Source organism: Trichomonas vaginalis, chromosome III (assembly GCF_026262505.1).
Source record: "Trichomonas vaginalis G3 chromosome III, whole genome shotgun sequence".
NCBI classification, from domain to species: domain Eukaryota; phylum Parabasalia; order Trichomonadida; family Trichomonadidae; genus Trichomonas; species Trichomonas vaginalis.
Genome location: NC_067205.1, coordinates 11,993,039 through 12,013,279, shown reverse-complemented (window position 1 = coordinate 12,013,279; position 20,241 = coordinate 11,993,039). Strand labels below are relative to the sequence as shown.

The 20,241-nt window shown below is 33.9% G+C and overlaps 5 protein-coding genes across 5 annotated transcripts, besides 3 other annotated features; 1 reads left to right on the top strand and 4 right to left on the bottom strand.

The window, feature by feature from the left end:
- Nucleotides 1-1,022: part of a mobile genetic element that runs on past the window's edge.
- A 138-nt stretch (nt 1,023-1,160) lies between these two features.
- Nucleotides 1,161-2,009, top strand: TVAGG3_0686120 (uncharacterized protein; the record flags this gene model as incomplete). The annotated part of the gene is made up of 1 exon (XM_051242876.1): nt 1,161-2,009. The coding sequence occupies one exon, from the start codon at nt 1,161-1,163 to the stop codon at nt 2,007-2,009; it is 849 nt and encodes a 282-aa protein (XP_051089463.1).
- Nucleotides 2,010-2,274: 265 nt separating this feature from the next.
- TVAGG3_0686110 (uncharacterized protein) lies at nt 2,275-2,550 on the bottom strand (the record flags this gene model as incomplete). The annotated part of the gene is made up of 1 exon (XM_051242875.1): nt 2,275-2,550. The coding sequence occupies one exon, from the start codon at nt 2,548-2,550 to the stop codon at nt 2,275-2,277; it is 276 nt and encodes a 91-aa protein (XP_051089462.1).
- A 1,414-nt stretch (nt 2,551-3,964) lies between these two features.
- Nucleotides 3,965-5,737: a mobile genetic element.
- Nucleotides 5,738-5,947: 210 nt separating this feature from the next.
- Nucleotides 5,948-11,419: a mobile genetic element.
- Nucleotides 8,710-8,865, bottom strand: TVAGG3_0686090 (uncharacterized protein; the record flags this gene model as incomplete). The annotated part of the gene is made up of 1 exon (XM_051242874.1): nt 8,710-8,865. The coding sequence occupies one exon, from the start codon at nt 8,863-8,865 to the stop codon at nt 8,710-8,712; it is 156 nt and encodes a 51-aa protein (XP_051089461.1).
- Nucleotides 11,420-15,133: 3,714 nt separating the features above from the next.
- On the bottom strand, nt 15,134-16,069 carry TVAGG3_0686070 (protein serine/threonine kinase protein; the record flags this gene model as incomplete). The annotated part of the gene is made up of 1 exon (XM_001298069.1): nt 15,134-16,069. The coding sequence occupies one exon, from the start codon at nt 16,067-16,069 to the stop codon at nt 15,134-15,136; it is 936 nt and encodes a 311-aa protein (XP_001298070.1).
- A 3,156-nt stretch (nt 16,070-19,225) lies between these two features.
- TVAGG3_0686060 (uncharacterized protein) lies at nt 19,226-19,567 on the bottom strand (the record flags this gene model as incomplete). Its single annotated transcript, XM_001305104.2, has 1 exon — nt 19,226-19,567. The coding sequence occupies one exon, from the start codon at nt 19,565-19,567 to the stop codon at nt 19,226-19,228; it is 342 nt and encodes a 113-aa protein (XP_001305105.2).
- Between the last annotated feature and the right edge of the window lie 674 nt (nt 19,568-20,241).

The window sequence follows — 20,241 nt, the reverse complement described above, 5'->3', positions numbered from 1 at the left end:
AACGTTGTCTTTAACATCATATCCTTTACCTTTTATCATTGCTGCCCAATCCCAATATCTATGCTTATGCCAACCTGCTTGAGATGTACTTAAATCTATGTAGTGACTATGTGCAGGTAGATTTTCACCTGAAATCGTTTTACTTCCACCTGTTTCCTTTGAAGAGTTTGCACAATACAAAAACCTGTCGACTATTTGAGTCCAAGTTCCAAAACCAAGTACTACTTCTGGTCTGGTAGAGTTCATTGACGTATAAATAGAGCCTATAGGATATAATGTTTGAAGTATTTCTGTCTTTAATGTTTGAAGCTCTGTTTTGTCTGCTTTTTTATATAACTTTTCTTCAAGTTCATTTACGTCAGAGATGCTATGTCTATGATATTTTTGTGGGTATGTTCCTTCTGTCCATGCTAAAATACGTTCTTTTGTTGCATCTACATATCCAGCTATCCATGTCGAGTCTGCTTTTGTATTCCTTAACTCTGTAACACCTTTCTCAAGCTCTTTCAACTGTTGTCCATCTTCCATTAAACCTCTGGTATGACTTGAAACCGTTTGTGTCAACATATCTACAGTTTCTTTGTCGGCTTTAAGGTCTAAACATCCTGAAACCCACCCTGTATTGGCTTTACCTTCTAAAATCTTCGATGTCCGTTCATGGTACCATTCAACCCTTTTTATAATTTCATTGTCTTTTTCATCCACATATTCCTTATCTGCCTTCTTCACTAACCCACTAGCCAGATATGCTAACTCATCGTCAACATACTCTTTGTCAGCTTTCTTTTCAACATCCTCTTTTGTTGCATATGTTGCATCTGCTCTGTCATGTTTTCTTGAACTTTTTCAATGACATACTCTTTGTCAGCTTTGTTGTCAATATCTGCTTTCAAAAGAAGTTCATCTATAGGTTTCTCGTTTAAAGTTCTTTTTGTTGGATTTATACAAACAGTATGGTTCTTGTTGTCTTGAAACAGAAACTCGTCTGTCATTGGGTTTATCGTCAGTTTTAAGTTTCCTTCTTTCAATGACTCAGATATCTTAGAATAGTTTGAAAAGTTTGTTGTGTTCTTATTTAGAGCTTGCATAATGAGTTGTCGGTTGTGTTGTATTTCTCTCATAGACGCTGTTTCATTTGACATTTTTATTCTAGATAAAATATGCTTCCAATAGAAAAAGAAAATTCAAGAGTTGCTACAACTAAACCATTAGATGAACTTTTTACGAATGTCGGTCAAAAGTTTGAGACAGAGACCGTAAAGCATGAAGGCTATCGTTTTGACTACCCATTAAGATGGCTAAGAGACCCATCTGTCACAAAAGCTATTGGCTTTCGTAGAATGAAGTTTGTGTCTGTAGAAGATAAAAGTTTTCCATTTATTGTAAGGTTTCATATAGATTATATATCTGAAGGGAAACGAAAAATGTGGGAAGAAATTGAGCTAATACAAGTTGACCTTTCATCTTCTCTACAGACTGCGTTAAAAAATATAGAAGATAAAATAAATTCATGTTATGCAAAATATGCTGATGAATATGCAAATACCGAGAGCACACTTTATGTGAGAATTGTATATGACAAACAAAATTCACAAGTGTCATTTCAAATCTACGAAGACAATCCAAAGAAAGACGAACAAATATATACAGAATTCACTGCAATGTCATGGTATTATTTGCAAAGAATGTTAAATCAGAAAGTCGAACTTCCTTTAGCAAATATTTACAGTCGATATGCAAGAGATGAACCATATTTATTTAAAGATGTTTTCGACCCAGCTGCTATTATTGTTCATGCTTCATTTTCTGGCGCCCAAAACTCTTTCTTATGCTTGGCAAATGACTTTTACGAAAAACCTACAAAGTTATACGAACCACCAAGTGGAAGTATTTCAGACTTTCAAGTATGGTTTACTACAGATGGAAGAAAAAGAATAATTCCATTATACCATGCGTTTTACTTAGAACTTAGTTTCATATACAACTACTATCGAACGGTAAAAATATAATTTTTTAATACGGTTGAGGTGTTGGATTTGGTTGCCAACTTGACTGTGGTGCAGGTTCAGGCTGTTGTATAACAGGAGCTTGTTCTTCTGGTTCAGGGTCTTTAGGTATAATACCAACGAACTGACCTACTCTTTTGCCAATATTTTTGACTCCGTTCCAAATTCCTCTTCCTACGGTTTTTATTCCATTCCATATACCTCTTCCAACATTTCGAAAAAAGTTTCCTATTCTTCCAAAGAAACCCATTTTACTATATGTAAAAATCTAATGTCCACCTAGTCTCTTACGTTTCCTGTTGAGTTCCATAGCATTTTTTAACTGGAGCTCATACATTCTATTTCTCCTCTGGTAGAAAACATACTCTGGGTCAACTCCTGTGTTCGCGTCATCTGCATAGAGTTGTTTATATCCCACTTCAGGGTTTGTATAAAACTCTTTCCATCTCATATTTGCATACCATGGTGGTAAGCCTAACGCAGCGTCATTTGACATGGCAGTTTGCATTTGTACATCTGTTGGCACTTGACCATAGTTTGCCATTGCAGTTTGTATTCTAACTTCATTTGGAATATTCTCTGGGTTTGGTTGTCCAGGTTGCTGTGCATTCGCTAAGTTCTGTGCGTCCATTTAATATTAGATAAAAATATCTCTTACGAGTACATATGCTGAACATTTGCAGGCATTGGTTCATCTTCATATTCTCTATATCTTTCTGCCACGTCAAATAAATAAATGACACAATGGAAAAAACCTAAAACAAGTAGTCCTATTTCAAACCACATTTACTTACCAATAAAATTTCTTTATTGTGACACTTTCTCCAGTTTATAGGACCTCTCTCATATTCTATCTTGTCATATCTAAACTCATAGTCATGTATGTCCTCTAACCATCTCATAACGGTTTCCAAACCACTTTTATCGGATGTAAAGTAAAAGCATGGATGGTTATGTAAAACGTCTAAAGTTTCTAAAGAGTCTCTCAAAGTCCAGTCTACTTGGTATTAGTTTTTTGGTTTTCTCGTTTTCTTCTTCTATCGGTTTTTTGTCACTTTTTCGGTTCCTCTGACTTTACCTCACCTGCAGGACAGTTGTGTCGTCAACATCTTCATAAATATCATATGCCATTTGTTTTTGTTTTCCTTTCAACTTTTTGTGTTTGTTGTAAAGTTTAGAATATTTCGACTCTAAGTCAATGAGATGTTCTATAATGAACTGTTGGTCAGTGAAGTAAACTTTTCCATCTGTTGTTCTCGAAAGCTCCTTCAGACTTCAATATTTTATTTGTGAGAGTCTGTTTCTTTTTGAGATACTTGCCGTTCCATTTCTATGAAAAGTGACTTTGTAGTTAGGGTTTGTATTTCCAGACCTGGCACTTCTATTATTGAATTTTCTCTTTCATCTGTAAGTTCTTTGACAGTGTTTTGACAATGGTTCTGAACTTTTGTGGTGTCAAATCTACCGTTTCAACTTCTTCGGTCATTTCATCTCAGTAAAAATTTTAGTTTGTTTTGTTTTCAACTGGTTGTTTAGGTTTTTTAAGTCGGTCTAAAACTTCCTGAGGTATAGGAAGAACTTGACAAACACGTGGTTGTGTAACTGCTGGAAGCCGACAATCCATCTTGAACCCATTTGTCTCAATGCTGTATTGTTCATTTCATCTCAGTAAAAAACTTTACATTCCCCACGTTGAGGCGGTTGAGGTTGGTTATTGTTTACCCATTGTTGTGCATGGTTATATCCTCTGTTAAAGAATCTTTCACCTTGGTCCATATAGTGTCCTGCTTGGTTATAGTAGTCATTGCTTTGTTATAATAGTTTCCTGCTTGTCTTCCTACATTGTCCATCCATCCTTGACTTTTCCTCTTGTTTCAGGATTTGGAATAAGAATTGCTGCATCTCGTGCTACATCCCAACCTTTCTGTACAGTTTGTTATAATGGGTTGTGCTTTCTCTTTAAGTATACCTAATGTACTCAAAATCTTCCTTCCAACTCCAAATACACCTCTGGCTATTGTTCCCACTGCGGGCAAAAATCTGGATGCAACTCCTGCTAATGCGCCAAATAAACCCATTTCTTATAGGGTAAAAAATGACGAATCCAAACAAGGACCCCTATGTTTCTAAAGCAACAAAGAAAGCACTCATGATAAAAAAATCTTTAGTTCAACACCAAATGCTTGGTTTATGGATATCTTGGAAAACATCCGAGGTATAGAGAAGATGGCCACCATACTGGCTAATATTTTCGGTCAAACACAAGATACTGTGAAGCCATACCATTACAGTCCAAAAATATTTTAGATATCTTAGCAGCTTTGACAATATTCGTTGACAAATACCATCCAACAAAACTGACATCTGACTGTTGAAAGTTTTCAAATCAGACGATATTAAAAACTATCTGCGTTCAAAAAATGTAAACCAATATTTCATTGTCGACCAAAAACCATTCTGCTCTTGGTGTCATTGACAGTTGTATAAAAATCTTAAGAGACTAAATCAACCACAAGGTGGTGAGGTAGATGAAAATCATATGACGACAAATATAGACACTTCTCCATGGCAAAGATGAGACAAGTTTTAAATATTTACAATAGCCGTAAACAAAAAGGTTTGGGAAACCACTCCCCCGAAGAAATGAAAAACAACCCCGACTTAGAGAAAGACTATATATTTAATAGTTTAGTCAAAAAGAGACAAACAAGAAAGAATGCCAGGCTTCAAACTTAAGAAAGGTGACAAAGTAAAAATAGAATACCTAAACGCGACCCATATGAAAATACTATTGACTATGACAACAATGGGAACTCGACAGGTACTCGCATTCGTGTTCGTAAAATAGAAGAAAGTATACAAAGAAATATTATGAAGTTTTAGGCAAACATGGCAAAATGTACAGACTGCAAGCAGAAGATAAACGACTATTGTCAGACCTCGTTTCAAACTTGTTAAAGGTTCAAGGTGGTATACTTTCAAAGACAGTTCCTAACAAATATAAGACAACTCCTGACGAATATGCTAAAGAAGTTGAAAATGACGACTAAGCAATTCTATACCATGCGTAAACTGTCATGTAAGGTGGCATGTAGTCTTTACTTTGTCCCGTTGTTTGCGTATATCCTGAAAACGCGATGTGTATGGTTTCCTCTCCTCAGTGTTACTCCAGTTAACAATCTATAGCAAACTTAACGTTGTCTTTAACATCATTCCTTTACCTTTTTATCATGCTGCCATCCCAATATCTATGCTTATGCCAACCTGCTTGAGATTGTACTTAAATCTATGTAGTGACTATGTGCAGGTAGATTTTCACCTGAAATCGTTTTACTTTCCACCTGTTTCCTTTGAAGAGTTTGCACAATACAAAAACCTTCGACTATTTGAGTCCCAAGTTCCAAAACCAAGACTACTTCTTGGTCTGTAGAGTTCATTGACGTATAAATAGAGCCTATAGGATATAATGTTGAAAGTATTTCTGTCTTTAATGTTTTGAAGCTCTGTTTTTGTCTGCTTTTTTTATATAACTTTTCTTCAAGTTCATTTACGTCAGAGATGCTATGTCTATGATATTTTGTGGGTATGTTCCTTCTGTCCATGCTAAAAATACGTTCTTTTGTTGCACTACATATCCAGCTATCCATGTCGAGTCTTGCTTTTGTATTCCTTAACTTCTGTAACACCTTTCTCAAGCTCTTTCAACTGTTGTCCAATCTTCCATTAAACCTTCTAGCCCTCTCCCTTGGAACGTAAGGCTTCTTCGAAGGTGCTCGAATGCGATTGGCTGCGGGACCATCTGAAATGACACTTTTTGTCCGTTTGGTCAATGTTCGTGTCTCGTGTCATAGTCGACGAAAATACAAACAAACAGGTTATATATGAGTTTGAGACCAAGAATGGTGTAACTCGACCTGTCCGATTCAAATTCGAATAAAAATTTTTACTTATGCAATGTTTTATTTCTGTGCCGTCTTCAAGTATGCCCAGTATTACGCTTGGAGAGGACATGAACTTCGGTGAAAATTTTGTCCAATTTGAATTGACCCATCTTTTCACCGACCATTCCATTTCAATGAGTTTGTTATAGCCTTCTTCGTTCGTCATGAGTGCGTCAATGTTCTCATAGTAAACCTTCACTTTGATTTGACTTCGGAGAAGAATTTGTTGTAGTTGTCAAGGACTGCCTTTGCGAACTGAGGATAGGACCAATGTTCGACAATAGGTTTTAATGTGGTTACTAAGCCACTTTGACCTTGAGTGAATTCGTACTTCAAAACAAAAGGAGAAAACCTTTCAACAAAGTTGTCGACCTTCTCATAATGTTTACTCTTCATCTCTTGAGGTTTCTTAATGGAATATCCCCATGTCGAATTATAAGCAATTTGAGTGTCATTGCAAGTTTGGGGTTTGAAGCTTTCCTAATATCATACAGTTGTTGTATGACTTTTCAACTGTATAGTTCCTTCCCGGGAACTCACCATCTTCGTTTGGAATTCCAGTCGGATATATTGGACAAACCTCATGTATGCAGCGTTAAGGTCGACATAGTATATCTTTTCATCTGATCGAACTTGTCGCAACCAATTGGTCCAGTTTGTGGAAATTCAAGTGAGTCTCTTATCTTCTGAGAAACTTCTCCTGTTATCTCAATAAAACATCGTCGAAGCAACCTGTTTCATATAAAACCTTCTGACCTAACTCAGAAGCTCTCCAATACAATTTGACGTCAATTGGATGTCAATGGAAGTTTGTTTATAGCATCTTGAAGTTCTTGCAACCTCATTGGAAGTTTTCTGGTTCAGGTTGGTATCCGAACAATCCAACTCCTTTTGGAATTGTGTACTTCTTTTGTACTAGAACTTTGTCTGGAACAACTTTTGGTCTTGCTAACAATGAAAAGTTTGTTTCGTCTTTGGTACAAAAGTTTCTGTCAGCTTGTCATCTGAATTGGTTCCAACAAACCTTTCTCGAAAAGAATGTTTACAGCTCTGACAATGTTGCACTGCCTTTCCGAACAATGGGTTTGTAAGACTTTCGTTCAACATGAAGTGGTGTGGACAATTGCAATCTTCAAACCATGGTAAGTCTTTGTCAACAACATAGTCGTCATGTGAAGAACCTTTAGCTGTAGGTATGTTGACTCGGATATTGACATTTGCCAACGGTGCAATTTTTGCCAATTGACCTCTGAGAATGTACCTTGTCTTCACACATGACTCAAGATACTTCATCTTCTCTTCTGAAACAAGACCAGAGTTCCTGAGACATGTAAGAATACAAGGTTCATTGACAATTGTTTCAATTGAATTGTAAATTCCATACCTTGTCAAGTCAATGTCAGACTTATTTATGAACGGAAGTATCCAGCATGTTGTCTGACTGCTTGAGGGTTAGGTTTGGTACCATTCGAACTTGACACTTGCAATTCCTTCAATTGCATTCAAAATGTTCTGAGTCGGAGTCAACCATTTGTTCTCTCTTTGTAGTCTTGAAAGCGTCAAGAAGCATTGCAGCTGTTGTGACATTGCCATGCGCATAGTATATATGACCGTCCAAATCTGTTATGGTCAATCTGAGATTGTATCCTTTCTTATTTCCGTCTTGTATGGCAGCAAGTACTCCCATGAAGCCTTCTTTGTTCTTTCCTTCGTCAAAGTTTACTGTAAAGTTCGACCAGAGTTAATTTGACTTCTAACTTCACGATACTTTTCATATGCATATCTTGTTCTTTCCATGGAGCATGTGCGTCTTCACCTTTTCCTTTTTTCCTTCCAAAGGATGCAATTGTTCGTCATGTTTCCAGTAGAATCTGGCAAAGCCGTCGTGTCCCTTCAACTTGAGGTATCACTAACATCGAAAGGCATGTCTCATAAGACGTTCTTCTTCTAACCTCTCTAGTCTGTTTGGATAATTTGCACGCTGCTGTTCCAAATCCATTTCGTAGCGAAGACCAGACAATTTGTCATAGACTTTTATGTCTTCCCTTCCTATATTTAAACTTCTTTGAAACTCTCCAACCATATCTTTCTAACTCTGCTTTTATTCTAGCAGACCTTCTATCATTCTAACGGGGCATTTTTATAAAAATAAAAAAATGTTTTTTCTTTACTTTACATAACCGCCTGATACCAGAAGTCTTTGCGCCAACCCATACCAGCTAATGAAGGTTGACTTGGTTTAGTTTGGAAACTAAACTTTGGTTTTGGTTTATCTTCAGTTTTGGTTTTCTCTCTTCTTTATCGGTTTTTCGTCACTTTTTCGGTTCCTCTGACTTTACCTCACCTGCAGGACAGTTGTGTCGTCAACATCTTCATAAATATCATATGCCATTTGTTTTTGTTTTCCTTTCAACTTTTTGTGTTTGTTGTAAATTTAGAATATTTCGACTCTAAGTCAATGAGATGTTCTATAATGAACTGTTGGTCAGTGAAGTAAACTTTTCCATCTGTTGTCTCAAGCTCCTTCAGACTTCAATATTTTATTGTGAGAGTCTGTTTTTTTTTGAGATACTTGCCGTTCCATTTCTATGAAAAGTGACTTTTGTAGTTAGGGTTTGTATTTCCAGACCTGGCACTTTCTATTATTGAATTTTTCTCTTCATCTGTAAGTTCTTTGAAGTTTTGAAATGGTTCTGAACTTTTTGTTTGTGGTGTCAAATCTACCGTTTCAACTTCTTCGGTCATTCATCTCAGTAAAAATTTTAGTTTGTTTTGTTTTCAACTGGTTGTTTAGGTTTTTTAAGTCGGTCTAAAACTTCCTGAGGTATAGGAAGAACTTGACAAACACGTGGTTGTGTAACTGCTGGAAGCCGACAAATCCATCTTGAACCCATTTGTCTCAATGCTGTATTGTTCATTTCATCTCAGTAAAAAACTTTACATTCCCACGTTGAGGCGGTTGAGGTTGGTTATTGTTTACCATTGTTGTGCATGGTTATATCCTCTGTTAAAGAATCTTTCACCTTGGTCCATATAGTGTCCTGCTTGGTTATAGTAGTCATTTGCTTTGTTATAATAGTTTCCTGCTTGTCTTCCTACATTGTCCATCCATCCTTGAACTTTTCCTCTTGTTTCAGGATTTGGAATAAGATTGCTGCATCTCGTGCTACATCCCAACCTTTCTGTACAGTTTGTATAATAGGTTGTGCTTTCTCTTTAAGTATACCTAATGTACTCAAAATCTTCCTTCCAACTCCAAATACACCTCTGGCTATTGTTCCCACTGCGGGCAAAAATCTGGATGCAACTCCTGCTAATGCGCCAAATAAACCATTTCTTATAGGGTAAAAATGACGAATCCAAACAAGGACCCCTATGTTTCTAAGGCAACAAAGAAAGCACTCATGATAAAAAATCTTTAGTTCAACACCAAATGCTTGGTTTATGGATATCTTGGAAAACATTCCGAGGTATAGAGAAGATGGACCACCATACTGGCTAATATTTGTCGGTCAAAACACAAGATACTGTGAAGCCATACCATTACAGTCCAAAAAATATTTTAGATATCTTAGCAGCTTTGACAATATTCGTTGACAAATACCATCCAACAAAACTGACATCTGACTGTGAAAGTTCTTTCAAATCAGACGATATTAAAAACTATCTGCGTTCAAAAAATGTAAACCAAATATTTCATTGCGACCAAAACCATTCTGCTCTTGGTGTCATTGACAGTTGTATAAAAATCTTAAGAGACTTAAATCAACCACAAGGTGGTGAGGTAGATGAAATGTCATATGACGACAATATATAGACACTTCTCCATGGCAAAGATGAGACAAGTTTTAAATATTTACAATAGCCGTAAACAAAAAGGTTTGGGAAACCACTCCCCCGAAGAATGAAAAACAACCCCCTTAGAGAAAGACTATATATTTAATAGTTTAGTCAAAAGAGACAAACAAGAAAGAATGCCAGGCTTCAAACTTAAGAAAGGTGACAAAGTAAAAATAGAAATACCTAAACGCGACCATATGAAAATACTATTGACTATGACAACAATGGGAACTCGACAGGTACTCGCATTCGTGTTCGTAAAAATAGAAGAAAGTATACAAGAGAATATTATGAAGTTTTAGGCAAACATGGCAAAATGTACAGACTGCAAGCAAAGATAAAACGACTATTGTCAGACCTCGTTTCAAACTTGTTAAGGTTCAAGGTGGTATACTTTCAAAGACAGTTCCTAACAATATAAGACAACTCCTGACGAATATGCTAAAGAAGTTGAAAATGACGACTAAGCAATTCTATACCATGCGTAAACTGTCATGTAAGGTGCATGTAGTCTTTACTTTGTCCCGTTGTTTGCGTATATCCTGAAACGCGATGTGTATGTTTCCTCCTCCCTCAGTGTTACTCCAGTAACAATCTATAGCAAACTTAACGTTGTCTTTAACATCATATCCTTTACCTTTTATCATTGCTGCCCAATCCCAATATCTATGCTTATGCCAAACCTGCTTGAGATGTACTTAAATCTATGTAGTGACTATGTGCAGGTAGATTTTCACCTGAATCGTTTTACTTCCACCTGTTTCCTTTGAAGAGTTTGCACAATACAAAAACCTGTCGACTATTTGAGTCCAAGTTCAAAACCAAGTACTACTTCTGGTCTGGTAGAGTTCATTGACGTATAAATAGAGCCTATAGGATATAATGTTTGAAAGTATTTCTGTCTTTAATGTTTTGAAGCTCTGTTTTGTCTGCTTTTTTATATAACTTTTCTTCAAGTTCATTTACGTCAGAGATGCTATGTCTATGATATTTTTGTGGGTATGTTCCTTCTGTCCATGCTAAAATACGTTCTTTTGTTGCATCTACATATCCAGCTATCCATGTCGAGTCTGCTTTTGTATTCCTTAACTCTGTAACACCTTTCTCAAGCTCTTTCAACTGTTGTCCATCTTCCATTAAACCTCTGGTATGACTTGAAACCGTTTGTGTCAACATATCTACAGTTTCTTTGTCGGCTTTAAGGTCTAAACATCCTGAAACCCACCCTGTATTGGCTTTACCTTCTAAAATCTTCGATGTCCGTTCATGGTACCATTCAACCCTTTTTATAATTTCATTGTCTTTTTCATCCACATATTCCTTATCTGCCTTCTTCACTAACCCACTAGCCAGATATGCTAACTCATCGTCAACATACTCTTTGTCAGCTTTCTTTTCAACATCCTCTTTTGTTGCATATGTTGCATCTGCTCTGTCATGTTCTTCTTGAACTTTTTCAATGACATACTCTTTGTCAGCTTTGTTGTCAATATCTGCTTTCAAAAGAAGTTCATCTATAGGTTTCTCGTTTAAAGTTCTTTTTGTTGGATTTATACAAACAGTATGGTTCTTGTTGTCTTGAAACAGAAACTCGTCTGTCATTGGGTTTATCGTCAGTTTTAAGTTTCCTTCTTTCAATGACTCAGATATCTTAGAATAGTTTGAAAAGTTTGTTGTGTTCTTATTTAGAGCTTGCATAATGAGTTGTCGGTTGTGTTGTATTTCTCTCATAGACGCTGTTTCATTTGACATTTTTATTCTAGATAAAATATGCTTCCAATAGAAAAAGAAAATTCAAGAGTTGCTACAACTAAACCATTAGATGAACTTTTTACGAATGTCGGTCAAAAGTTTGAGACAGAGACCGTAAAGCATGAAGGCTATCGTTTTGACTACCCATTAAGATGGCTAAGAGACCCATCTGTCACAAAAGCTATTGGCTTTCGTAGAATGAAGTTTGTGTCTGTAGAAGATAAAAGTTTTCCATTTATTGTAAGGTTTCATATAGATTATATATCTGAAGGGAAACGAAAAATGTGGGAAGAAATTGAGCTAATACAAGTTGACCTTTCATCTTCTCTACAGACTGCGTTAAAAAATATAGAAGATAAAATAAATTCATGTTATGCAAAATATGCTGATGAATATGCAAATACCGAGAGCACACTTTTATGTGAGAATTGTATATGACAAACAAAATTCACAAGTGTATTTCAAATCTACGAAGACAATCCAAAGAAAGACGAACAAATATATACAGAATTCACTGCAATGTCATGGTATTATTTGCAAAGAATGTTAAATCAGAAAGTCGAACTTCCTTTAGCAAATATTTACAGTCGATATGCAAGAGATGACCTATTTATTTAAAGATGTTTTCGACCCAGCTGCTATTATTGTTCATGCTTCATTTTCTGGGCGCCCAAAACTCTTTCTTATGCTTGGCAAATGACTTTTACGAAAAACCTACAAAGTTATACGAACCACCAAGTGGAAGTATTTCAGACTTTCAAGTATGGTTTACTACAGATGGAAGAAAAAAGAATAATTCCATTATACCATGCGTTTTTACTTAGAACTTAGTTTCATATACAACTACTATCGAACGGTAAATATAATTTTTTAATACGGTTGAGGTGTTGATTTGGTGCCAACTTGACTTGTGGTGCAGGTTCAGGCTGTTGTATAACAGGAGCTTGTTCTTCTGGTTCAGGGTCTTTAGGTATAATACCAACGAACTGACCTACTCTTTTGCCAATATTTTTGACTCCGTTCCAAATTCCTCTTCCTACGGTTTTTATTCCATTCCATATACCTCTTCCAACATTTCGAAAGAAGTTTCCTATTCTTCAAAGAAACCCATTTTACTATATGTAAAAATCTAATGTCCACCTAGTCTCTTACGTTTCCTGTTGAGTTCCATAGCATTTTTTAACTGGAGCTCATACATTCTATTTCTCCTCTGGTAGAAAAATACTCTGGGTCAACTCCTGTGTTCGCGTCATCTGCATAGAGTTGTTTATATCCCACTTCAGGGTTTGTATAAAACTCTTTCCATCTCATATTTGCATACCATGGTGGTAAGCCTAACGCAGCGTCATTTGACATGGCAGTTTGCATTTGTACATCTGTTGGCACTTGACCATAGTTTGCCATTGCAGTTTGTATTCTAACTTCATTTGGAATATTCTCTGGGTTTGGTTGTCCAGGTTGCTGTGCATTCGCTAAGTTCTGTGCGTCCATTTAATATTAGATAAAAATATCTCTTACGAGTACATATGCTGAACATTTGCAGGCATTGGTTCATCTTCATATTCTCTATATCTTTCTGCCACGTCAAATAAATAAATGACACAATGGAAAAAACCTAAAACAAGTAGTCCTATTTCAAACCACATTTACTTACCAATAAAATTTCTTTATTGTGACACTTCTCCAGTTTATAGGACCTCTCTCATATTCTATCTTGTCATATCTAAACTCATAGTCATGTATGTCCTCTAACCATCTCATAACGGTTTCCAAACCACTTTTATCGGATGTAAAGTAAAAGCATGGATGGTTATGTAAAACGTCTAAAGTTTCTAAAGAGTCTCTCAAAGTCCAGTCTACTTGGTATTGAAAATCCCATGTGTTATAGAACGGTGGGTCCACTATAAAGAAAACATTTTCCTTGTCTTTATATTTTTCATACAACTCTGTCCAATGACATCTCACAAACTCTATACCCTCAATATATTTTTCTATGTCCTCTTTGAAAACATTTGTATAGTTAAGATATAAAACTTTTGACATAAGTGTTTCAATGTCATGAACTCTTTATAGAACCACTATATAATAGTCTAGCAGATATACTATCCCAGTCTATATATTCTGCTTTTTTCAAAACCTCTCTCACAATATTTTTCTTATCTAATGGTATACGTTCCATCTTACCTATAGGTATCTTTTCTTTTAACGCTTTCAATATATTGTTTGTGTCTGGTATATGTTTGAGACGGTCCATATAGTTGTCGAAGTCATTGCATATAATCTTTGAGTCTGGGAATATTGTATGGCACAAATGGGATATATAGAAACTTCCACCGAACAAATCTACAAATGTTAGACCATTCGGTAGTTTCTTAAGTTCTCTCAATATAATATCTTTACATTTACTCTTATTTCCAAAGAACGGTAACGGTGGTTTTGTAAAATTCATTTATATATAATAATAAAAATGTTTTTTCCTGAAAAGTGACAGAAAAGTAACAAAACATGAAAACATATATAATTTGTGAAAAGCTCCTGGAAGACCCGTATATAAGAACTTCATTTATACTAAACATCTTCAGGGGCTAGAGGGGCGCAGCCCTGGAAGCCCCACTACCTTTTTTTTTTTTTTTAAATATTGTATTAGCCTATTTATTTATAATCCAAATTAAATAACTTTAAATTCAATATTTAAAGAATAATTTTGAAGGAATTGAGTTACTTCCCCCGACGATAAAATTGAGAGGTTTACATTTTGACCGAACTTAGCATGCAACAATTTCATCTATCATTTCTCATTTAATTAAATAATTTAAGGTGTTTAAAAATTATTACATATCTTAAAGAGAGAGGGTCAAAGTTGCTATTTGTCACTTTTCCACAAGAATCTAATGGGGAAAAAGTTATCATATAGTTGATCTCATTCACTGAGGTGAGAGATGCATGTAGTGTAATGGGATAAACAGTTGGATTGCTGCTCTAAGTCTTAGGTTCGAGACACATTGGCTTCATTTTTCTCTTTTTTATTGACGTAAACTATTCAATTTTTGTGTTATCCATTCAAATTTCAGAATTTTTTTTGCAGATTTCACGCTACATTCGAAGTTACCTTTTGTAACAACCACCACCGCCTACGAAAGACGAAAGTGTGTCACGATTTCACCCGGAAATCCGACGGTTGTTTAAGAGTAAGCACTTTTGGCACCTACTCCATATCTTAAACAGTATTCCTTTTAATTATTGATATATTCCTATTGAAAAATATTTTTACATCAATATCTAAGTTTTCTTCTATTATATAATTTCATGATTTCACAAAAATAAACTTTTCAAGTGAAATTGTTTGGCAATTAAATACACTTCCTTCACAAATGAAACTTGAATTCAAACTATTATTCTTTTTAACCACGACTTTCTATCAAAATCATTTATTTTATGATCAGAATTGTATTTCTATGTGAATTGTTTGGAAATTCCATGCTTATATAATTGGTATATGATTTACATATCCAAAAACGATGATAAGTTAAATAAATTTAGTTAAATAGAAAACAACATTTTATAGTATCGGCAATCAAACAACAAACATTACATTCACATGCTCTGAATCTTTCTGAGCCTATATCTATTATGATTATTCACAAAGAACATGGCATTTTTATCAATCTTTGATCTATTGAGTTTTCTGCTCGTTATTTCGTTCAATTGTGGGAGATGAGAATTAATTCTATCAACACGCATTGATTCGAGACTTTCAACAATTTGCTTTATAGTTGGTCTTTGCTCTGGGTTAAGATTGAAGCATCTATCTAATAAATTTTTCAAATCTCCAGAACACTTATTATTTATGACTAATTTACCTTTTCTAATATCATTCAAGAACTTTGCTTCACTACTATAATCAAATGGCAACTCATTTGACATAAAGAAGTGGACTGTAACCGCAAATGCCCAAATATCTGCTTTTTTGCTATCGTAATGCTTATTTGTGATAATTTCTGGAGCCATGTACGTTGGAGAACCGCAAAAAGTACTTGTCTCAGATTCGTGATTTTCAATTGAGAGTCCAAAGTCAATTAATATTGGATTATTTGCAACATCAAATACTATATTTTCTGGTTTAATGTCGCGATGGGATATTGATCTTTCATGGAGATAATTTAAACACTCTGCAATTTTAAGAACAATTTCAAACCTTTCTTTGTAAGTAAAGTATATTCTACTATCTGGAATCTCGGCCATATTTCCATTCGGGAAATATTCCATAACAATAAAGATTTCTTTTTCTGTGTAGATTATTTCATGAATTTTTGGGAGAGAAGAATGCGAAAGGATTTGTAAAAGTCTAATTTCAGATTCTAGATATCTCATCATGTTCATTTTTTGAACTTCTTGACGATTGATAATCTTGATTGCCACGTAAGAGGATGTTTTTTCGTTAAACGCTCGGACAACTTTTGCATATGTACCTTTTCCAATAGTTTCAAGTATTGAATAGCTCTTGATTTTATAAGGCTGTCCCATAACCATAAAGTGAAAGACCACGATATTATTGAAAAAGAATATCACTGACAATCGGATAATAAAAACATTATTAGTAACTATATGATAAGCATTAATATCATCTTTATTATCCATGGAGGATAACTTTTCATAATTTCTGATAACACCCAGTTTGTTTGTATCGAGTTTGCTATATAATAATACTGTATTAGAATTACTAAACCAGATTATCAAATACAATATCATGTTGTAAAATAATTTGTATAGTACTTTCAATTTTTTTGAAATATGCTCCATTTCAATATTCATTTTTTTTGAAATAAACCGTGCTTCTATTCCGAGTATTCAAAAAATAATGATTTGAGATGCAAATTTGAATAACTCTGAACATTCATTTTTAAAGAGTTTACTTAATACTAATTAAATGGTAGATAAAAAAAATCTTCATGGGTTTGAAATTTTCCCCGGTATATGAAAAATAGCATTGACATCTTGTTTACAAGCTAATAACAATAAGAGAAATTTTAATTAAAAACGGAATTAATTCTGAGAACCATTTCTTGGCAAATAAAAGCCAAGAAATGCAAGAATTTAAAACACTTTTCATTCAAAAATAATATGAGTAATGCAATATTTATTAGCTTTCTAACATTGTTAAGACCAAGGATTATAATTCTCTTCTCGAATTTAAACAATTGGATTTCAAAATGTGTGGGATTAATTAAATAGATGAATCTATGCCACCAGAATACAATTTATGTTTTTATTTTAGAAGCTAAAAACAACAAAAAACGATTATTTTTACCTCAAATTGAGATATACTATTTGTCAGATACTGATCTTGTTTTTTGCTTACTGATAAACTTTTTTAAGTAACCATAAGAAGTACATCCCATTCATTTAAAAAATATCAATAATCTTGATGTGTGCAATCGTGGCACATTGAGGGAAAAATAATCGCTTTTCTCAAATCATTGCTCCGCACGTTTTAACCTTAATATTTTTTACTCCAAAATATATGGGTAACATTATAATATTGCATTGCCTCTGAATTTTTGCATTTTTCCTCAGACAATGATAATTTAATTTGGAATTCCAATTTGGTACAGATTGCCCTAAAATATATATCATTTAACATTATGCATTTCGAGCTGAAATTGATTACATTTATTCAGTTTAATCATTTGAATTTTTCATGATGCAGATTTTAATTTACAAAGGACACTCATCTCAGTGTATACATATAATTTGAAAACTCTTTGATTTCAAGTATATGATTTGAGCAAGGGTGAAAATATCATTTCATATATCCAAAAAAAAAATCACTCATTACAAAACATTTTTTTAATGGAATCAATGACATTATAGAAATTATAAATCACTTTCCAGCTGATATATATATACTTTAATTCTTTGCATCCTCATATAGTTGCGTCGTTTCCAGTGGAAACGTAAAAGCGGAGGAAAATCTGACACTAAAATTTTTCTCTCCTTGGTCTCTTTTTTTCGATTTTCTACGATATCTGTTTGAAATAAATAGCTACTTATGCGACATAATATGCAGAGAAATATGTGTACAATATGAATGCATAGCAAAATCTATGACATATTAAGTTTTTCTTCAAGATTTCGAAATCTTAAGGTCTGAAAAAATCTCGGATTTCGACGCCGCTTATGATACATATGAAATCAATACTACTAATACGTAAATGTAGTATGCTGCGTTTGATCTAAAGCACTTCTAATGTTAGAGAAACACTGACTTTTGTTCACCTTTTTTCAGAATCAGTATATAAATAATAGAGTATTGACATCAATACTATATAAACATATATTATATCGCATATATGCATTGTATGTTGCATTAGAATCTTTGAAACTTGAATCAAGAAACCTACTTCTGAATTTTTTGACAAATTAAGACGATGACTTTTACTTGAGGACGATTCGACCAATATTCAATAAGTGAATTTAAAACGTGTACAATCATATAGTGCACTATATGAGTAATATATATGAATGTATAAATTCTGCTATAGTATTGATGTCAATACTCTATTATTTATATACTGATTCTGAAAAAAGGTGAACAAAAGTCAGTGTTTCTCTAACATTAGAAGTGCTTTAGATCAAACGCAGCATACTACATTTACGTATTAGTAGTATTGATTTCATATGTATCATAAGCGGCGTCGAAATCCGAGATTTTTTCAGACCTTAAGATTTCGAAATCTTGAAGAAAAACTTAATATGTCATAGATTTTGCTATGCATTCATATTGTACACATATTTCTCTGCATATTATGTCGCATAAGTAGCTATTTATTTCAAACAGATATCGTAGAAAATCGAAAAAAGGAGACCAAGGAGAGAAAAATTTTAGTGTCAGATTTTCCTCCGCTTTTACGTTTCCACTGGAAACGACGCAACTATATATGATCATTCATTGAATTACTTTTCTTGTAGGGATTCAAATGACCCTAACTTATTTTTTTTTCGAGTTTATTGAATTTTTAGCCTTAGTAAAACATCAACTCGATGAAGATTTTTATAAGACGATAGGTCTTGTTTGGTCGTGCAATGATCCCTTAAAGGTTCCACTTAAATTTCTTATCAATTTAGATAGCGGTTTCAATTTTTAGGAGATATTCATCATCTCTATCTTGCTATCCATCGAGCTTAAGAGGAAATTATTTATAGCAATTTGTTCCCATATAGACTGATGTGGATAGTGAATATATTTTCATTGAATGAAAACAACATTCTATCCTTTGAAAAAGAAATTTTAGAGCCCACAATTTCAAAATCAGAATCCTCATAGAGTACTGGATTTTCGGCGATATAACACAAACTACAACGGCACATACATTTCTATCTAATTTCATAAAATCTAATTTCAATATTTTTTTGGAGCTGCAAGATCCAACAAACAATTATGACATTGAGTCATTTATTTGTTTAATAACAAAATAGACAGAATATTGATAAAATTTTCATTAAATAATAAGGTTTATAAGAAGAATTTAAGAGCAACAGCTAAAACATCTCCAATGAGAAGGATAATGAAGAATGAAAGACTTTGTGGGAATGTATTTTGGCACCAATCGTGAATATATACAAAACCAGCCTTTTGACATGTTGAGAGATCATTCTTCGGCTTAGATTTGACCATGATCGCAAGTGTTAAGCCAAATACAAGTAATGCAATGGAAACACCAAGAGCACCATAGAAAATGAGTCCTTGGAATAGAGTAAGAATATCAAATTGAAGAGAATAATCCAAACTCCGTAGCAGGCAACAGTAGCAATGGCAAGGGCAAGGGCAGTTCCTAATACACCAAATATCTTCTTGAAACTGTCGTTTCTAAATTCACGTGGGAATTCATCCCATTTATCGGTCCATATGCAGTAGTAAATTAAGAATCCCAAGCTTCCAACACCAATGAATAGAAATGCACATATGGCGACAATCTTTCGAACCAGTGATTCGGTTTTAATATAATCGACAGCCTTCATCGAAACCATTGTTAAAGTGAAATGAAATGAAACGGTAAATATAAAAATTGATAATAAATCAATTTTTATTGCTTTGCATTTTCAAGCAGGAGCTGTTGAATGATCAGAATGCAAAATTCATTTGCATTTAAAATCGGCCAAATCAAATTTTTGAAATGGCCATTGAATTGTTTTTCATATCATATTTATTTTCAGTTAAAATGATATATTAATTTATTAAACAAGAATTTATTACGAAATTTTGAATTCCGTTAAATCAATTATTATCAAAATAAATTATTCTGAAGTTTACACGAATTTAATAAAAACTTATTGTATGAAAACGATTAGAATAGAAGTTAACAAAGCTGATTTCGAACATTTTTTTCATAAATTCGATCAATTTTATCAAATATCTATGAAAATTTTTTATTTAATGATTTAATATTAATATGAGAGTATAATCAATAATTTATCATTTTTAATACAATGATCACGATCATTTGTTCATGTATATTCCTGAAAATTCTGCTTATCTACGAAGGATTGGCCCTCGTAGGCATCCTGCTACAGCTGAATTAATTCAATTATTTGCTGAACTAAAGAGTTCATAAAAAAACTCTATTGTTAAAATTTCAATTATCGAAAAGTGCCATCTGCCCATAATAATTATTAATATAAAAACTCATATATATAGATTTGAT